This window comes from Epinephelus fuscoguttatus, linkage group LG3 (assembly GCF_011397635.1).
Source record: "Epinephelus fuscoguttatus linkage group LG3, E.fuscoguttatus.final_Chr_v1".
In the NCBI taxonomy this organism is placed as follows: Eukaryota; Metazoa; Chordata; class Actinopteri; order Perciformes; family Serranidae; genus Epinephelus; species Epinephelus fuscoguttatus.
Window position 1 is genome coordinate 34,685,272 of NC_064754.1, and position 17,053 is coordinate 34,702,324.

At 42.7% G+C, this 17,053-nt stretch overlaps 1 protein-coding gene across 6 annotated transcripts in view; it reads left to right on the top strand.

The window, feature by feature from the left end:
- The window catches only part of LOC125884046 (nucleosome-remodeling factor subunit BPTF-like), a 55,349-nt gene that overhangs the window by 11,759 nt on the left and 26,537 nt on the right, over positions 1-17,053 (top strand). For 3 of the 6 annotated variants that reach the window (XM_049568782.1, XM_049568798.1, XM_049568817.1), the window contains exons 5-19: positions 783-1,022; positions 1,689-1,898; positions 4,217-4,405; positions 4,828-5,000; positions 5,333-5,509; positions 5,833-6,014; positions 6,185-6,316; positions 7,038-7,167; positions 7,989-8,124; positions 8,630-8,932; positions 9,128-11,240; positions 13,831-13,955; positions 15,403-15,555; positions 15,764-15,914; positions 16,117-16,156. In XM_049568782.1, coding sequence (XP_049424739.1) covers positions 783-1,022; positions 1,689-1,898; positions 4,217-4,405; positions 4,828-5,000; positions 5,333-5,509; positions 5,833-6,014; positions 6,185-6,316; positions 7,038-7,167; positions 7,989-8,124; positions 8,630-8,932; positions 9,128-11,240; positions 13,831-13,955; positions 15,403-15,555; positions 15,764-15,914; positions 16,117-16,156 — 4,454 coding nt within the window. The remainder of the gene's footprint in view (positions 1-782; positions 1,023-1,688; positions 1,899-4,216; positions 4,406-4,827; positions 5,001-5,332; positions 5,510-5,832; positions 6,015-6,184; positions 6,317-7,037; positions 7,168-7,988; positions 8,125-8,629; positions 8,933-9,127; positions 11,241-13,830; positions 13,956-15,402; positions 15,556-15,763; positions 15,915-16,116; positions 16,157-17,053) is intronic. The other 3 variants (XM_049568791.1, XM_049568806.1, XM_049568826.1) reach the window with 3 other exon arrangements.

A 17,053-nucleotide genomic window follows, 5' to 3' on the forward strand; every position in this document is an offset into this window, starting at 1 on the left:
TGACACATTTCATTAGAAAAGCTGTATGGAAAGGGCAACTTTTGATATAACTTCCTCAGCTGCGCAAAAAAATATTTTATGGTGGTAGCCTTTGTTGAATAAGAGTTGATAAATGGGATATGGAAACACCTTTGCCGAATTAGTTCTGATGTAGCAAACATTAAACACACACAACTGATCAACTGTTTCCACTATCTTCCCTAACATTCCCATAAAATCATAATTTGTCTTTATTTCCAAACGTGGCCAATACTAGCTGACATGAAAGAACAGTTAAAACTTGCCCAATTGAAACAAAGTCCTAATGACTTCTTCCTTTTTTTCTTGCTGCAAGGCGACTTGTTTTGTGTCTGGCTCGCGACCCTTTCCCCTTTTTCTCTGTTTCCTGTTTGGTTACTGCTGTATGTACAATGTAGCCTATACCTTTAACTTCTGACAGAACCACGCTTTGTGCAGCCGAATTTATTCGCTCCAAACCAGTTGATGGAAACGTGCCTAATGAGCATTTATTTTTACCAACATTTGAAGTTGGCTTGACAATAGAAACGAAATACGTCTACTGTTGAATAACATTTTAAACTGATTAATTTCCTCTACGTTTTGCGTCTTGTAAAGGGTGTTCTCAGTATGTTCTTTATCATTTTGATGGATTACTTTGTTTGCTTTGTTGTTGAATTGAGTGTGATTTCATGATAATTACACACTATATTTATTGCCTCAGCCTTTAATTTCTTTTGTCTCAAAACTATTGTCTTCTGTTTACACCATCTTCTTTTTTTCAGAGGAAATCCTGGAGCGGTTGCGGGCTAAGAAGGAGGAGGAGCTGGAGGAGGTGAAGAGACGGGCAGCTGAGGAGGCCCAGAAAGCACGGCTGGAGAGGGAGAAGAAGGAAGTGGATGTGGAGAAGGAAGATGAAGAGGCTAAATTGAGGGATGAGGGTCAACAGGAGAACAAGGTCAAAGATCTGACAGAGGAGGAGGAGACAAAAGAAGAGGCCACGGAAGAGAAGAAGGATGGTGGAGGTATTTTTGTTGTTTTTAATTCAGAAACTGACGAACACAATGAAATTTGTAGCCCACAGTAATGATAATAGCTACATAATGTTGTTAAGTGTGACCGAAAAGCTGTTCCTCTGGGTCTCAGTGCCTCCGCTCTGTTCTGTTTTTGAGCCTTGGAGAAAAGGACATAATCACAGTAGTGTAATTAGTTATTGATTTAAGAATCAATTTTGTTGTTATTTGGCTCTCAGACCAATTAGAAATGCTGTGCTTTTTTTCCAAGACTCAAGCAATGAGTTTGGCACTCACAAAGCACACATTTTAATTTATATCTGTGTCCTGCTGGATTTGTATTATCCAGTGCAATAAAGAGGCCCTATACAGAATAAGATGTTTATTGCATGGGCAGCAGAGCAGAAAGCTGACATCTCTGGTAAGCTTTGGTAGGCTGATTGGCCTTGAGAGACTAGTGAATATAAATGTCTATATGAATTTCCAAAAGCACATGATTGCATTCTTCTAATAGCTAATGTAAGTTTAGATAAATGTTTACCCAACTGATGATGAATGATTTGATGATTTGATCACATTTGTCAGCCCCAACCATCACTGCTTCTCTCTATTGTCTCCAAGTTATGTATGCATTATAAAATCCACAATACTTACAACATTGCTGCTGTTCATCTGTAGTTGTTGAAGCTCCACCCACTGGCCAAGAAGGCAGTAGTGACAGTAGCATCTCAGACGGACCTATACCTCCAGCAACCTCTGCCCCGACACAAAGCATCCCCACCGCCACAAGCTATAGCCTGGCCTCTGAGGCTCCAAAGCCCCTGGCCTCCACCGTAGAGCCTCTGATACAGGGATGTTCCCATATGGAGGTCTCTAGCAACAAAGAAGGTATACAAGGACGTCTCAGGGTGAAGTTGACCTCATTAAGATCTTTCTGGCGATCTGCTTTTCTGCCACAGTCTGCAGCTTCACAGAATTGTGTGGTGAATCTAATATCAGTGACTTGTTTGCTCAGCCTTATACCCCCAGTGCTTTGGCGTTCCTCCTGACCATTTCTCAGCCTGCCTCTTTGCATGTGGCTCTCATTCCATCTGCTGGCTTTTGTGTTCAGTTGTCCAATTTTTTATTTCTTGAAACCCGGGTTCAGCCTTGGAACACTTTCAGCCTTTTGTGCTTGAACTTCCTCATGCTCTCTTTTTCTCTAAAGAGCTGAGAAGCTGATTGCATCAATTGATTTTCAATCAGGCGGCATTGTCAGCACACTCGGCATGACTAGAACCGAGCCTCAGTCAACTGGGGACAACATTTACGTTGCCTGGTGTAGTAATTCTTATAAAAAGCTTTTCTTCTGCTGCTTGCTTGAAATCTGAACCTCTGATTAGATAGCTGTCTGTTTTAGGGGTGGGAAACATATTGATACGGGAATATATCATGTTACTTCCTCTTGCAATATGTTATCGATACAGAGCCAAATATTGATCTTTATTATTAAATCCTGCAGACACTCTAAAGGGATTCCCCAGCCAATTCGACTTACTAGAGTCACTACTTTGTGATTCCTTGTGGTGGCGCTTATCAAATGAAGCTGGTAAGGTGAATGGAGGTTAACTAACTTGGGGTAAAGAAGAAGAAAGTGACGGTGTGGGAAATGGCGTAAAGTGCATTAAAACAAAACAGAAAGGCTCTGTCATCTTTCAAGTCCAAAGTCTGGGCTCACTTTGATTTTTCCAACACAGCTGAGACAAACAATCGATAAAGACGCTGCAATATGCAATAACTGTCTGGGGAAAGTAAAGTACACAGGCAACACGACAAACATGCTTCGCCACCAGAGCTGTCATCCTGATCTTGTCATGGAGAAAATGGCTAATGCGACCACAACTGTATGTCAGCCCAAGATGAAGAGGCACTAAGACGAGAGTCTATGCAGTTTCTTGTACATTGTGTCATTTCAGTTTTTAAATGCAGTTAACAAAAAGATAATTCTTCAATTTGACCTTTTTAGGGCTATTCTTTCGTCTTCAATTGCACAGACATCGTGATGTATCAAAGATGATTGTGTTGCAATGTATCAAGTATCGCAGAATGTCTGCATCATGATACCATCGTTATGGGGACAACGTATTGTGACAGTATCGTGAATCACTCTGTGATTACTCTGTGGTATGTCATCACAAATATTTGACTATTTGTTCTTTTTTCTCCATATAGAGTTTGAACAGATGTTTATGGTGGCAGTGACCTTCTCGTAATATAGTAAACAAGCCAAGTTAGCCCTCTGAGCTAATGCGTGCTAACTATGCTAATGACGAATTGATCACAAATGTGCAACAACACTTTTTTTGCCAACAAAAAGTATATATGAAATAGAAGCCAGAGACTCTATTGTATTAGGTTTCTGTGAGCTGTAAATTCACTACTTTTAAGCAGAGGGCACAAGATAACGTTATCTCGCAGCATCTCACTGAGACCCACCCTGTGTCTGCGTCCGCAATGGCTTGTACTGGAGAGGGTCGTGAAAACGAGGAGCACTCACCCTGCAGCCTGGGGAATCTGAGGGGCCAATTAGTTCCCGGAAGTACACTGACTGACAGGTTTTTTTTTTTTTTTTTAAAAATGACCGCTGCTTCGACTGATGGTTGAAATCTTTGACATCCAGGGGGCAGCCCTAATGATTCCCACCCCTCTTCTGTTTAGCTAGTGCCGTTGTTGAAAAAGTGATGATCTGCACACATTCATCTTTAATAGTTACAAAGCATGACCATCATTGTTGTGGCCAGTGTACTTATGTATGCACAAGCCTTGATGGAGCCTTGCCTAGTCACACTTTGCTTTCAAGTGACCCATCCCTCCGTGTGCACTGGTTTTGTGATGCATGCATTACGCATGACTTCTCAGTAGAGGGAGCCACAGCCTTGACTATTTACTGTCTCGTGAAAGTTTCTGTCTTCATCAAGGCTGAGTTTGCACATTTACAGAATCTCCTCTTTATTTGTCATGGTTAACAGCTTTGATGCAACAATGTCTCTTGTTTTTTTTTCTACTTGAATCATTTCAGCCCAAGCTAACACCTCTAGCTTGCTGCAACACCTAAATGCACTTTAAAAGATGTCTCAGTTGATGACTGATGACAGCAAGAACATCACAGTCCAGATGAAGCTAGTCTTGTAACAGTCTGTCTTCTTTTTGATTTTCTGTCTGTGTAGCAGAAAATGCATCATCAGATTCTGTCCCTGTCAGTGGAGATGGCGTCCCCAGCCTGAGCCAGCCCTCCCAGGCCAACGAGGAGAACAGTAACAGCAGCATGGGAGCTGCGGTCCCTCCTAGAGGTCCTGAACCTCCAGACCTGGCTGACAAGTCCTCGCAGTCATCCCTGGCCAGTCTTGATGACACAGGTCTGACAAACAATAACACATAATTGCATCTTGTTTTGCTATAATATCATGAATATCTTCTACAGCAAATTATATTACACTCTTGAAAACTTAACTCAGCTGTACTCAGGTCTCTCCAGTAAAGGGGATAATTCGTCTTCCAAACTTCCTGATTAAGTAAAGGTTATAAAATCAACCATGCAAGCTAAAAATGATCTCAGGCCTTAAACCAAGGCCTTAAACCAGACAAGCGGCACAATTTACGTGGTACTTTTCTCTGTATGAGAAAACCAGTGCAGGCATATTACAATTATATTAATGTAACCATTGAGATATGGCTTTCAGTGATCATTGCACTCATACAGCTTAGTTCAAATAGAGTTTTCAGCTGTGTAAGACTTTGCTTGTTCTGTCTTTGATTGAATCTGGCTTTGTGATTTCAGGGGACAGTAAAGATGGGGCCAACGGTGAGACCGGTCTCAGCAGTAAGAAGTCCGCAGCTACTCGCATGGTGACCCGGCTAAGGAACCCGGACAGCAAGCTTAGCCAGATGAAGAATCAGCAGGTGGCTGCTGCTGTTCATGAAGCCAACAAGGGCTTCAAAGAGGGAAAAGAGGTGAGAAGAACCATAGATGATGATGATTTTGTACTGTCAAACAATAAAGGAAAAATGCCCGCTTAGTTTCTAACACAGGTGCACAGAGCTGGGAGAATTGGAGATTTACCTGACAATCTTTGGGCTATTTAACATTGTCCATAACTTACTTGTCACCCAGTAAAACATCTTTTAGTATCAGGACTCTGAAGGTGATAAGCAAGAGTAAGTAATTATTTGATTCAGAGTAGCTGGTTGCATTGAGTTGTACATTGTTTTATGGACGGCAATATGAAGTTTGTTGTGGTGAGTCAGTCACTTAATGACTCATGTGTTTTTCCCTACCCCTACAGGTACTTGTTGTTAATGCACAAGGTGACGTCACCCGTGTCAGCACACGCGGCAAGGAGGTCGTGATGAAGGGGACACTCAGCCAGTACTTCAAGCTTGGCCAGGAGGGAAAATACCGCGTCTATCATAACCAGTACAGTTCCAACACTGTGGCCCTCAACAAGCACCAGCACAGAGAGGCAAGTAGCAAGATAAGATGTTGTTTTTGCCATTTGCATTTTCAGAAATACTCTAACATTAAATTAGAGCTGCAGGATGGCTGAGTGGATTATAGTCCCTTCTGGGTTTTAATTTCTCCACATGTTTGCGAGGGTTTCTCCCATTACAGTATTATAAAAACATCCAAGTCACATGGATTGGTGATTATAAATTGTTGAACAGAATTCTAAACAGATGGGGCACTAACAAAAATGATATGAAGTTGACAGTGAAATGTCAGCGGTCTTTCAGATGCTTAAACTTAACCCCTGAGTAAAACTGGCTTTATTTGTCTTTCCATCAGGACCATGACAAGAGGCGACATCTCTCCCACAAGTTCTGCATGACACCAGCAGGAGAGTTTAAGTGGAACGGGTCTATTCATGGCTCTAAGGTTCTGACCATCTCCACACTGAGACTCACCATCATCCAGCTGGAGAACAGTGTTCCAGCACCGTTCATGCACCCTAACTGGGCCTCACACAGGTACGGAGTCAGGCAGCGTGATGAGGACATTATGTATAACAATTCTGATGTTTGTGTCTTATGTGTAAATATGAAAAAAAAATCCGCCAGAATTGAGACACTTCTTCCAAAAGTAAGAGCACACCGTGTTTTAGTTTGAAATGCTGAAAGTGCCTTTGCTTGTTTTGCAGGACCAATTGGATCAAAGCAGTTCAGATGTGCAGTAAGGCCAGAGAGTTTGCACTGGCTCTGGCCATCCTAGAGTGTGCCATCAAACCTGTGGCCATGCTGCCTGTCTGGAAGGACTCACTGGGCCATACCAGGTACTCATATAGTCTATATACAGTGCCATCTACACATCTACACACATCCAGTTTAAATGCAAGATATTCAAATACTTAAAAAACAGATAAAAACTCAAACAAGCATTCACCATGTACACATGGAGTGTGTGGTTAGTTCAGCAGGCAGAGACGATCATAACCAGATCAGATCAAAAGGCCCACCCTCGCTGTGAGGCATAATATTTAGACTGCAAGTCCACTACCAGTGCCACCCACCTCTGCCTCTACTACTGCTTCAACACCACAACGCCCCTTTTAAAGAAGTGATTGTCTAAGATTTCAAAAGCTTAGGATCAGAGTGTGTGTATGTGTGTGTGAGTGAACTGTGAGCAGAGTAAGAGAGGGCTTTTTAGCAACTGGTAGGACAAGTATGTGTGTTTCTTCTCGCCTTTAATCAGGGCTTTAATCATACTTTTACATTACTCAAGAAGCTTTCAGATGTTTATAAACACTAAATTCTAAGAAAAATAATTATTCACATAAGATATTTTTTCAAATAGCTAAATAGATGACCAGTCACCTAGTACAACGTTTTTTTTGCAAGCAACAAATTAGAGTGATGTTTGTAATTATGCAACTATGAACACAACATTTCAGCCTAAGACTTCACAACAAGGTTATTTTGTTTATAAATACATGTCTTCTTCATGACCAGTCTTCTTAGAAGTCGAATCAGTCAACTAAAAGAAAATGTTTTCAGGTTAAACCGCATGACATCTATGGAGCGTGAGGAGAAGGAGAAAGTGAAGAAGAGGGAGAAGAAGCTGGAGGATGAAGAGACAATGCAACAGGCCACCTGGGTCAAGTACACCTTTCCAATTAAACACCAGGTAGGTCACATACGTTCTCACAAGTTCTGGCTTTTCAATTGCTTATTTAACCTGGTACAAGATGAATTTGTCATTCATGCACACAAAGAGCAGCCTCTTGCAGTCACGTATACATACTAAACATGTCAGATTGAGACTGGACCACCATCACTGGCCACAAAGACGTCTGCCCTGCCCTGTCATTTGACTGCATGCTTGACATTTTTTCTTGTCATCACAACCTTGGTTTATGCCCAACATCAAGTAATCCACTCCTCACTTAAATGAGCATTGCACAGCAGATGACTCACAGACGATGGGATGTCTCATGCACCACATTAGTGATGTCCATGACGAAAGAAGCAAGTAAGTGTGGCTGCCACCTTTTAGATGCACAACTGAATGAGGGGTGATTTGATAAAATACCACTGTTGAGTTTGTTCTAGTGCTGTTGTCTGACCAACACAGCATGAAACTCTACTGACAATGGGATGATGGCAATGATGTTTCAGTCTAATCAAGACTGAGACTTAAGTGCCTGGAAAATTGAGGCACTGCTGTGTGCAACACTGATGTGTATGGTTTACGTATGTGAGTGACCATCAAGGGTTCTTTGAGGCAGCAAGTTGAGCTCTGTTGTGAGTCATTTCCCTCAGCAATTAGTGACCAGTGTGTGAATAACCTCTAAACTTTTAATCTCTCTTAATGCCTCTGCTCTCTCCTTTCCCACCCCTTTTTTTCTGTCTCCCAATTCACTTTTCTCTGTTTGAACCTTTCATCTCTTTTGTTTCTTTATCCCTCCTTTTCTTCATTGGTCTTCTACTTTCTTGTCTTATTTGAAGGTGTGGAAGCAGAAAGGAGAGGAGTATCGCGTTACGGGCTATGGGGGCTGGAGTTGGATCAGTAAGACTTATGTGCAGCGTTTTGTCCCCAGGCTTCCAGGCAACACCAACGCCAACTACCGCAAAGAACTGGAAGGTCTGGAATGGGAGACTCTGGGGCCTAAAATGTGGTTTTCTCTAATTTAGTCTTTTTGACTCTGAGAGTGAATTAGTCTCTCGTTCAGCAATCTCAACGATGACACTGTGTGTGTTGGCATCCAGTAAATTAACCCTCTCTTTTGATGTGTCTGCGGATGTGAAAGGGCCAATCCGAGAACTCACAAATAGTTCAGATTCTTGTTTATTTATACTGATAGTTTATGTTCGTGTTTATCCTTTTACCTTTAATAGCTACTAATTATTTCAAATCTTCAGCTAAGCTGCAGGTTAAGTGCAGTGTCAAAAACACACCTTTATGTTGTGGAAGCTGGAGATCGCATGATGAGTTGGAAAGTATCGACATTTGGGATATTGCGCATCCCTGTTGTTTATATTTGTAATAATTTATGGGTTGTGTTCCAAAACAACCTGATTAAAAGCATCTGTCTGTTTTGAAGCACATTAAAAAAACTAAACATTTACTGTCTTTGTGTTTTTCAAAGATGCAAAACTTGGCAAGAAATGTACCCTGTTGGACTTGAGTCGACGTCCCAGCGTAGCTGCACCAGAAGCTCAGGGAGCTGCTGTTTTAAGCAGTGAGGCAAAAGATCAAGAGTCCTCTGGCCTCTCCAAGCCTGCAACAGATCACCCGACGTCTGTTGATGATTTGGAGTCCAATGAGAGGATGGAAGAGGAAAAGAAAGAAGGGGTGGATGAGAAAGAAAAATCTGAGGAACTGTTAGCAGATGAATCGCCTATGAAGATGGAGGTGGACGTCACAGACTCACAATCAGATGAAGAGCAAAGTATGACAGAGTGCGACTTAGTGTTGAATAGCGTTGTATGCAATTGCACGTGGTGCATGAGTCGTGCTTCATTTTAAACTTGAACATGTTTTATGAATACAACATTTACTTTGAGCTTTTTTTGACAGATATTGTGAAGAAGTATCACAGTTTTATATCAGTGTAGATTAAAGTCTGAATTAATTTTCTCTCCAGGGTCCAGTATTCAGGAGGAGAAGGCTTCCATGAAGGAGGAGCCTACAGACGACCCTACACGACCCTTTAACTACGATGTAGTGGATGTCAGCAAGGGTTTCCTCACCCGCATTGCCTACAAGAAGAAAGTCAAGTCCTCCAAGCTGGACAGCCTGCTGGAGCGACGAGTGAAGCAGCACATTATTGAAGAGAGGCAGAGGCAGCAGGTGACTGCCTCCAACCCTCAGACTCCTACGCCAGTTTCATCCACTTCACACCCCGCTCCAAGCACTCCAGTCCGGCCGCGGTCACCACTCAAGCCCCAGACTTTCTCTCAGAAACAGCTTGCACTTGGTGACGACGTGAAAGTGGAGGAGAAATCTTCCACAACACAAACTCCAGGGCCAGGAAAAGTTGGAGGACGAGAGGTCGAAGGGGAGAGTCAGGCTGAACTCTGTAAAACTACAGATGAGACTGTATCTCCTCCTCTTCCTTCTCCTGCTCCAGACTCCACACCCAAAGACAGTTGCAGTACAGGTACAGGTGAAGATTCAGCTTCACCGCAAAACCAAACTCCCTCCATGCCACAGGTATTGGAGGCAGACTTAGTGGAAAGGACTACGGGGCCAAAAGAAACTAATACAGACAGTTCAGGCCAAGAGGGCGTTTCACTGTCTGATGTACATGAAACAACAGCAGGGGGGATTCATAGCTCTTTAGAACGACAAACAACTAGTGTGCCGTCACATGTTGCTAAGGCTGAATATATTGAAAACACAGGGTCTAAGGTACCCAACTTGAAATTGGACTCTCTAAGGACATCTCCAAGTGTTCTTGACCAAATAAGCAGTCAAAACACATCTCCTTCTAAATGTATTCAGCAAAACACAGAAACTTTAAGCTCAGCGCGTTCGGGTACAGAGGAAAATGGCACGGGGCCAGAGGAGAACCAAGGAATTATTAAAGGCATTGGACAAAGTAGAACTGAAGACAATAGCACTCCCGAGCCAGTTTCTCCTCTCCCTCAGGTAAATGGTAATGATGGCTCGGGGAGTGAAAGCATGTTGACTAACTCTGTAATGAGCTCAAATAATGGTGTGCTTACCAACAGTCCTCAGCCCAAGGTAAACAGTATTGGTAAAGTTGAAGAACAAGGGCTTGTTGTCTCGTTGAAGGACAGCACGCAGGTAAAGCCTTTGGTGAACGGAGATTTGGCCCCTGTGAATGACTGTACAGAGGTTGGGGGGAAGGAACCAAGCCTAGCTTCTAAGGTAGAGGTAGAATGTAGGACAGCGGTATTAGACCAGGACTACACACCTCCGCTGAAGATAACGAGGCTGGAGAACAACATAGACGCACTTGGAGCTAATAATGAGAGCACTCGACAACACAGCAGCACATCACCATTTCAGTCTGAGGAGACTAAACCTAGTCCCGTGATCAAGATCATCAGAATGGCTCCGTCTCCCATACCTTCAGCAGAAGAGTCCAGTCTAAGCGACGACTTCACGGAGGAGAATAGTAACAGTGGGACAACAGAGCCGCTCAAGACCATCATCACCCAGGTAACCACAACCTCCACAACCACCATGACAGTAGTTTCCACAGAGATGAGGATAGCCAAAGTGCCCCTGAATGCATCTGGAGCGGTGTCGACGACAGAAAACAGTGCAGTGTCCACCCTCACCACCATGACCAAAACAACTGTGACCAAAATCTGTTCCCCTGGGCACGATGGTCAGTCGGAGGACAGCCAGAGTGAAATAGTGACACAAGAACAGAAGACAACGCACTCAGCCTCTATGAGCAAGTCAGCGACTGACGCCAGAGGTAGAACCTCGGTGTCAACTGTTGCTGTGAGCCTCGTGGACTCATCATCAACAAAGGGCCGTGTCCGCCTCCTCAAGTTCTCCCGCACCAAGAAGACACGCTCAGACACCGCCCTTCCTTCTTACCGCAAGTTTGTCACCAAGAGCAACCGCAAGAGTATTTTTGTACTGCCACACGACGACTTGAAGGTGCTGGCGAGGCGAGGCGGATTCCGTGAGGTGTCCATATTTAACTACAATGCCAAGCCAGCACTGGACATCTGGCCTTATCCTTCACCCAGGCCCACGTTTGGCATCACCTGGAGGTAAACTCACTTATCTTATTTCCCTACATGTATTTTACACTGTATGAACACCAAATTCTAAAAAATTGAATGCAGTCACATGTGTATCTTGGGCCATTTCAATGCAGATACCTTAAAATCAGGGAAAACAGATGCATTCCAACTTTAGCTGTGGTTGCTTTGATCATGGAGATGTGAGTGATGGCTGGTTTGAACACACTCTTGGTCAGCTCTGGTGTTTCTCTGGTGGTCCAGAGGCAGCGTTAGATGTCTCTGCATTGCCTGAGCCACCAGGTTGACTGTGTTCCTCTCTCAAAGAACTTAAAGTGCGTCTTCTTGTAACATTGTCTCGTGCAACAAAAAGCAAACAACCTTTTTACACAGATCTAACACCACAACTAGACATGATTAAGTAAGGGACATTATTTCAACCTTAAATGTAAAGTTTATTTTCTAATACCTGATAGGGTCTGAGTCAGTGTGGGCTTTCCCCTCAATACATTGAATTTTTTTCATTGCAAGTTTTCATTCTTTCTTTCTCCTAGGTTTCTCCCCTTGTACTGTCTTAACACATAATCATACAGTGTATTCACTGACAGAGTTGCTGGTTAAGGAGCATTTTTCCATGGTGAAATTCATCCTTAGCATTTGATCCATCTTTGCTCTTTCAGTGGTCAGTGGGAAACTCAAGTTTTGAGGCTAGCGTGTTGTTCAAGGGCACCTGCTGTGGTTTATCTGATACCTAACACATATGCTACTTTGTGCATGTGGGGGAAAAAAACTACCAGAGGAAACCAATGCAAATAAAGAGCACATGCAATGATGATGGTCCTAACATCAACACTGTGGATTGTGTATACTTAGACACACAAAACTGTACTTCAAATAAAGATGGAAATTCCAACACAGAAAGCCCAAATCTAATTAACATAAGACTAAAGTTTTAGTCAGTCAGATGTGATTTGTAGCCAATGACTCCCCAAAAAATATTCATTAAAAATCACGCAAGGGCAGCACTCCAAATTTACTTTTAATTAAAAGTTATGGCTAGACTAGAATTCAGTTATACCCTTAGTTTTTTAAAAGGCCACTTCAGAGTAAAATATTTCACAAACCAACTGAATCAGAGGACACCCCCTGTGTTTTGGGGGAATTAAAAAAAGATTTATAATTTGTAGCGGAGCACACAGCCAGAGAGTGTATTCAGTCTTTAAGAGAATTTTTTTTTGCCACATGTTCATCAAGGATTTGTGTGTTCAGTGTCAAAGTACAGTGTGTGTGATGTCTGGATACTGTGAAATGGAAATCAAAACATATGGCTGCTGTGGTTTGTAGTCGTAAGAGCAGGATTATCCACATTTACCGTATGTTTTCATGTTCCGTTCTGCCCAATGCTTATTGATTTCCTGGGTGACATAAAGCCTGAGAAGTTGCTTAATTTGAAATGTTTGACAATGTTTTACAACCACAAACACGTCTATAACAGTTTGTGATGTTTACAAAAGACATCAGAGGCAACAAGGCCGACACTATGTCCCTTCAGCATCCACCTTTAAACCCTCTCCTGGTTTTGTGCCATGCCTTGTTGATTTGTTGTTCTCTAAGTCTCTCTTCCTGTCTGCCGTTTGCAGCTTTGGCCCTGAGCGATGTTGTGGCTCTGAGCCTAGTGTCACACGCATTATTTTAACCGGACCTCAGGGTTCCAAAGCCTTCATGAATCATCCGGCGGACAAGTGTCAGGATGTTCACTTTATGCAGTGACCCAGCCCTGCAACCCAGGGATAGTTTCCCGCCTGTGGTTACACATGGGAAAGGGAATATCCACCAAACCCCAATACACACATAGCCTAATGCTGATGTTTTTCTAGATGTTCAAGATGTTTTAAGATGAGTGCCAAGTTCATTGTCGGAACAGCAGTCATGGTCATAATGATGCACGGAGGGAATATTCCTTCTAAGGGACATTTTTCATTGATGGATGACATCCTGTCATTTTATTATAGACTCAGAGCAGTCTGTTACACCCAAAATTGTGAATTAAAAAGGACCAAATGAAATATGCGCAATCTCCAACTTTGAACTTTGTGAGTTAAAACTGTTGTTTTGTGTGTTTTTGTAGTCCGAGATAAAATCTATCCCTCGACCAAATTAGCCTATGAAGTGATTTATTAACAATGGCAGTCGGTTGTTCTATTTCTTTCATGGAAATGGTCATGAGGGGATAGCAACATCACCCAAACCTCAGTCTGTTTTAACTCTGCTTCTTCCTGTTCCATGATCGCGTTGCAATGTGTTTTCTGTAACACTGAGCGAGTCACTAGCAGTCAGTTGCCCTGCACTAATAAACTGCATGACACCGGGGCAGTGGGGACCGCCAGTAACCCCTCAGCTCATAGCTGTAGGACAACTATTATTTCTGTCAGACGATTCCATATCCCCATTTAAATATAACATTTTTAACAGAATTTACACAACAGACATTTTCCGGGAAATTCTTTCTGTCAAGCTTTTTTTCAGGCTATGTTTAGGTGCAAAGTTGTAATCGACACACAATATTTGGACAACATTAAACTGTTTATATACATGACTAATAATTGGGGTTGTGTTGTAGGTATCGCCTGCAGACAGTGAAGTCTTTGGCTGGTGTGAGCCTGATGCTGAGACTCCTGTGGGCGTCTCTAAGATGGGACGACATGGCTGTCAAACCATCCGCTGCTGTCGGCACCACACGCACAGGTATAACCTCCCTATTTTCCCAAACCATCTAACCCCCACCCAACAAAAATGTCCTGGGAGGAGAGAACTGTTCAAATGGGAGGTTTTTTTAGAGAATTAAAGGGAAGTTTCAGGCTACAGTGTCATCCCTACAGGCAGCTTTGCATCTTAGTTTAGGTACATCAGAAGTGCTTGCTTTTGCCACTGACAGGCTAGTCTGAGTGGGCGGAAGTTCGCTGCATAGATCAGCCTCTCACTGGGCGGAACGAGCCACCCGTTGAAGTCCCGCCCTGCCACCTCCGGTTGTATAGCAGTTTTCAACATGTCCTTTACTAACTTTTGCAGTGTTTGATCTTGCGGGGATGTAGCCATTTCTCTGTCATGGTTCGCGTCCTGTAGGCGATATTTTTGTGGGCGTGTTACACCAAAACCTATTTCCCCCGGCAATATTTTTGCAAGCGCGCCATTGCTGTGGCACCGCCCAGAACGATTGTGATCGGTTGAAAGAAATAAAAAAAGGATGGGGCGTTTTTTTTCTCCAATCTTTAAAGTGAGAGTCGGCCCAGCCAGACCTTTGTTTTCTTGAGAAAGGTCTGGTGAGCGAGACTGCTGACAGGCTGACAACATTACGTTAAAGACCCTACAGAGAATTTAAATATTTTGCTTACCTTTCCCTGGTTCTTGCGACCATGGAGAAGTCTTTTTTTGAATTGTTGTGAGAGGTGACTTGTCACAGGAAAACAAGGGTTGAAACATTAATGAGGGTTGGAGAGACGAGTGTGTTGTGTTGGAGAACAGATAGTGTAGCTTAGTGTTATCTCACAGTTTTTCAGTGTCATGGCTAAATATTTGGCTCATTTTGACAATGTGGAACAGTCTACAGGATTTCAGAACGAAACTTCCTTCAGCAAGTCTTGGTTATTCTTGCTTATACACATTGATGGACCAGATCAGCAAATGGTTAAGAACAATGTTTCATTTCTCTGTAGGATCCTTTCCTCAGTGTAGTCAGACACCTATAATAACAATCTGAGTATGTTGGTGGCAAAAAACAAGCACTTTTGATAAGCATAAATTTTCGATGCACAACTTCCTGTAGGATTTACATTGCAGCCTGCTTGACTGCCAGGCTGCAGCAGTTTCTCTCAATACTGAACCACTTTCAAAAATTTTTGCTTCTTTTCGTCACTTGATAGAAAAACATGGGTAAATAGGGACCAGGTAAAAAAATACCAAAGTTTTCCTGTAATTGTGCTCTTTGGGGAAAAAAGTATATAAGATGTAGAAATTATTATTTTTCCTGTAAGATTTGACTGTCCTCCTTATCCCCATGTTGGCCCAGAGAAACATGTAAAAATGTTTTTCTTGAAAGACAGCCTTCAGTGTCATGTGGGTGTCACTGTGTTTATGTTGGAGTGCGTTTCCTCCATCTTCTCGGGCTCTCCTCCTCATCACCATACCAACCCAGCCCTATCCCCACTCATTGCTACAGAGACATCAGATACTGAAATCACCACCACCGAGATCATCAAGCGCCGTGACGTGGGACCCTACGGCATTCGCTCCGAGTACTGCATCCGCAAAATCATCTGTCCGCTCGGAGTGCCAGAGACGCCGAAAGGTTAGACACACTTTTTTTTTCCTGACACTGAAGAGAGAGTTAAGGTGGCCCGTGATCAATTAAAATGGAAGATTTAGACTAACAAGACAAAAATGGATGAACTCATGTGACTATTTTTAGCCATCAGTTGTACTGCTTTTTTTGTGTTACAGTGTTAAAAAAAATGACACAATAACTTTAATGATCTGTTACTGATACACCATCCCAGAAACCCACACCCCTCAGAGGAAGGGGCTGCGTTCCAGTGCCTTGCGCCCTAAGAAGCCCGAGCCTGCCAAGCAGACGGGCCCAGTGGTGATCGAGACCTGGGTGCCTGAGGAGGAGCTGGACCTGTGGGAGATCAGAGCCTTCTCAGAAAGGTCAGAGGGTCAAGCATGGAGAGTGTTTCAGGCAGATGCACAAAATGTTTTTAATCCATGATATTTTCCTTTCATCGACGTATCATCTACGTTTTAGGATGTGTGGAACGATTGTCGAATATTTTAAATTTGTAGAACCTAACTTTGTTTATTTTCAACCGTTTGCTGAGATGTAAGCTTGGGGCTCTTTTTTCTTTTACAGGGTGGAGAAAGAGAAAGCTCAGGCTGCAGAGCAGGCCAAGGTGCGTGCAGTTCGATTCAGTCACTTTTCCATTGAATGTTCCATTTCTTGAAAGGCTCAATGATCTTGAAAGAGATTATTAAAGAAAGCCTTTTTGAAAATGTGTTCCAACAGAGGCTTGTGTTTTACTTTTATTGGAGGAAAAAGTGCACATGTAACAGAAAACGCTTCTAAAGCTGCGTTCAGACCTTACGTTAGCGAGAACTTTGTAGGTAAAATTTGTAGCAGTGTGAACTGGCCTCTCTCAGTTTGACTCAAGCCGGCAGGTGGTGTCGCCTGTGACTCAGCTTGGCAAGTCACTAGTGGCTGGTTTTAGAATGTAAGGCGCGTCACCTGTTTCAACAGCCAATCAGCTTGGAGCATTGTCAGCTGGTTAAGTCGGTTACGAACTGTTAGCTTGTTAAAATGACAACGTTTTTGACGTAGAAAAGAGATAAACTCATCAGTTTGTTTGAGAAAGAGCAGTCTATATTACACAAGGCTTAACATTTTCGTGAAAAAAATCACGACATAAATTTGCATAAGCCCCCCGGGTATTCCATTGAAGCATGACTCCACATTTTCAACTCTCATTTTTGTGTTTTTGCTGTTTTATCATTACTGGAAATGCAACTGTAGCAAGCATCTCATTATCATTACCATCATTCATACTTGAAGATGCTATAAATTATACCCAGCTTACTAGGGAAAAAAAGCCTGAAAAGATGTAAGTTAGAATTTAGATATAGAGAGTTTTCTTTATGGAGACGATACACTGTCTTCTCTAGTCCCATTGGTGTAAATTGGCAAGTCCCATAGCGTTGCAGAACGGTGCATTTCAAGTAGGTGCAAGTTTCAACACGTCTCATTGCGAGTCCTTGGTCTGAACTTGGCTGAAAGAAGACACTGTTTGATTACT